The sequence below is a fragment of the Elephantulus edwardii genome, unplaced genomic scaffold (genome assembly GCF_000299155.1).
Source record: "Elephantulus edwardii isolate Elephantulus edwardi_28Jun2011 unplaced genomic scaffold, EleEdw1.0 scaffold00150, whole genome shotgun sequence".
In the NCBI taxonomy this organism is placed as follows: domain Eukaryota; kingdom Metazoa; phylum Chordata; class Mammalia; order Macroscelidea; family Macroscelididae; genus Elephantulus; species Elephantulus edwardii.
In genome coordinates, this window is record NW_006399900.1 from 2,723,022 (window position 1) to 2,726,341 (window position 3,320).

At 36.2% G+C, this 3,320-nt stretch overlaps 1 protein-coding gene across 1 annotated transcript in view; it reads left to right on the forward strand.

The window, feature by feature from the left end:
• Positions 1-3,320, forward strand: part of SPTLC3 (serine palmitoyltransferase, long chain base subunit 3) — a 263,731-nt gene that overhangs the window by 115,629 nt on the left and 144,782 nt on the right. The window contains exon 5 of the mRNA XM_006894749.1: positions 2,617-2,741. Coding sequence (XP_006894811.1) covers positions 2,617-2,741 — 125 coding nt within the window. The remainder of the gene's footprint in view (positions 1-2,616; positions 2,742-3,320) is intronic.

Below are 3,320 nucleotides of genomic sequence, written 5' to 3' on the forward strand. Positions count from 1 at the left end.
AATAAAATTTAGAATAGAATAGAATAGAATAGAATAGAATAGAATAGAATAGAATAGAATAGAATAGAATAGAATAGAATAGAAAAGAAAAGAGATTGTTCACCAAAGGAACAGGTGATGGATTCAAACTATCTACCTTTTGATTGCTAGCACAACTGTTTACTCACTAGGCCACCAGAACACCTCCAGTGTAATAAGATATATTTGTCATTGGGTTGCAAGATATATATTTTTAGTAGTCTCAAACATGCCAGCATTCCTTTAACTTAAATCTGAGAAGTAATGCCTACATTTTGCCAGTGGAAATGACTGCATTTCTCCTCTTGACTATTTTTCTGTTCAGATTAGTGTATCATGCAGAGCAGCACTGAACAATCACAATAAAAGACAAGAGATGTAATTTTACGTTTTCTGGTAGTTACAATGAAGAAAGTAAAAAAAATGGGTAATATTAATCAATAATTGATTTATCCAAAATATCACTTAATGTGTAATAAATGTAAAACATTACTGATGAGATACTTTACATTTTCTTTTCAAACTACACCTTTGAAAGATATACTTTACAATTAGAAAAGTATTGCTATTGCTTTTGCGTTGTGGTGCTGGAGATGAGTTTTAAACATACCATGGACAGCCAAGAAACAAGTCTGTCTTTGAGAGGTGAATCCAAGTTTCTATTTAGAGGCTAGGATTTTGAAGCTCCATTTCACATACTGTGGACACATAGCCCAGAGGGACCAGTCTTTGGGGAAGGAAATCATGTTCAGAAGGGTGGAGGGACAGCGCAGCAGAGGAAGTCTCAGAATGAGATGGATTGATACTGTTACTGGGGTAATGAGGGTAGATGTATCAGAGTCAGACTGGCCCCAGAAGAGGGCATGCTTCAAATATGAGTCACAGGCAAATCAATGGCACATAACAGCAATGACAACAACATTGCTATTGTTATGTGTTAAGTCATAGCTGACCCTCAAGTAGCTTTTCAGAGGCAGTTAATTTCATGGGGAGAGATTACCCATCTTTCTCCTGTGGAGCAGCTGGTGGATTCCAGCTGGGTTCATTTATGTTGGCAGTAAATCTCATCACTAAGCCATCAGAGCTCCTTTGGAACACAGTTATTTCATATCTTAATTTGGAGACTAAAATTTCAGTGTTTAAGGAAGACCCTCAATCAGGTTGATTGATACTGTGACTGCAGCAGTGGGCTCAAGTGTGTCAGAGATGGTGAGGTTGGCACAGGATAGGACAAGATTCAAATAGAGTGACCATGAGTTGTTGTACTCGACTCAGTGGCACCTAACAACAGCAGCAAACTATAATCCTACAAAAATAATAAAGCTATGGTTTTTGAGTTCTTTTTAGTGATTCTGTTTTTACCTTTAACAAAATTAACCGAAGGTGGCTCTGGTGGCCTAATGATCAGGGAGTCGCACTGAAAATCAAAGTTGGCACCTCTCTTGGCAGTTGGTATCCACCAGCCACTCCTAGGAAGAAAGATAGGTCGTCTCGACGCATGTGATTTACAGCCTCTGAAAACAGAGTGGATGGTCAGCTATGAGTTGATTTCAACTTGACATCAATGAAAGAGAAATAAAATTTAAAATTTTGTTCTTCTGCTGTACCAGCCACAATGTTGTACAATGCAGTGTAGCAGTCAAGCAATGGCAAACAGAAAACATTAACATTTACTGCCAACAAGACATGACAAGGTTAAGTTTAAGGAAAGTTTATGGAGCAAGCATACAAACAATTAAGAGAGTCATTATAAAAAGCATTAGTGTTAAAGTAATCATCTCTGTTTCCTTTTATCTGTGACCTCTTTAAGTTTCAATTTTCTTATCTATAATGTAATAACCTCTGCATTATTAGTCTCTTAAAATTAAATGAAGTAATCTAAATAAAGTGCTTAGCCAAGTGTAGAGCACATTCTAATGTTGCATCTGGTTTTATGACTGTCTATGAAGTCATGAGATCTGTTTGCACTTAGATGTGGGGCACCTTCTATGACAGGCAATAATCCAGTTAATAATTTGTGAGATGGAGGGTGGAGGAAAGAAATTGTGATGCTCTCTGTAAGTTTTATTGCATTATAAAACACAAAAAGGTACCAATCAAATGTGTTCAGCTCAACGGATTTTCACAAAGTCAATAAACCTCTACAATCAGCAACAGATCAAAGAACAAAACATTCTCAGAATTTAAAAATATTCCTTGTGCTTCTCAACAAAAGTAGTAACAATATTGACTTCAAATACTATAGATTAGTTCTAGCTATTGGAAAAAAATTAATAAAAATGAAATTCCAAAGTCTATTGCTATGATTTTTAATGGCCCAGCTTCTTTCACCTAATATCACATCTGTGAGACTCATCCATGAAGTAGTTTGTTCTTTCTGACTGCTGCACTGAATTCTATATTATGAAAAAACCACCATGTATTCAGCCATTCTGCCTTTTGTGAAAATTTGGGTTTTTTCTACATTGGGCCTACTACAGACATTCCTGCTAAGTCCTTGCATTTCTTTTTTTGGTAACGAGTACCCTTTGATATTTGAGCTGTTAACTTGTACATGCTGAGAGAGAAGTTTCACTCATCAGGTCATTTCATATGCAGGTAACCTGGATAAGCATAGAGAGTTGGAGGATCTTGTGGCTAAGTTCCTGAATGTGGAAGCAGCTATGGTCTTTGGGATGGGATTCGCAACTAACTCAATGAATATCCCTGCACTAGTTGGCAAGGTGAGAATGTACTTTTTGTTATTTTATACTGGTTTACATATAAAATATGTATGAATTTTGTTTCATCCATGTACATTGTTTCACATAGTCTTTATGCACATTATGTTTCACATGATCATTCTCATACACTGTGTTTTATAAAACAAATCACCATTGATCGATGTCTACTATCACCCCATCTTTTCAGGTTCCACACTCAGAAACAATTTCATAAAATATCATATAACATGGGAGAGGCTGGAAAGCATGATTCTGAGTGAACTAACTCAGTCTCATTAGGATAAATATTGCATAAGACCATTATTGTAAAAATAGAAGGATAACAAATAAGATGTGCATAAAAGTCCAAAGGGAAAAGGGAGGTGTTAGGGGGACTGAAGATGGGGAGAGGGGTAAATCACAGAGTTGTAGAGTTTGGTGGATAGAGGGAGTGGTTGAATAAATTAGGATAGATCTAGTGGGAAGAATGTATTTTTAAAAGCATCTTCCTAATAACTTTAATTCTGAGCAGGGTCTTTGCTACAAGTATGACTATTATTTCTTGGAGAAAACTGATTGGCTAGCATTATAAACCAGTGT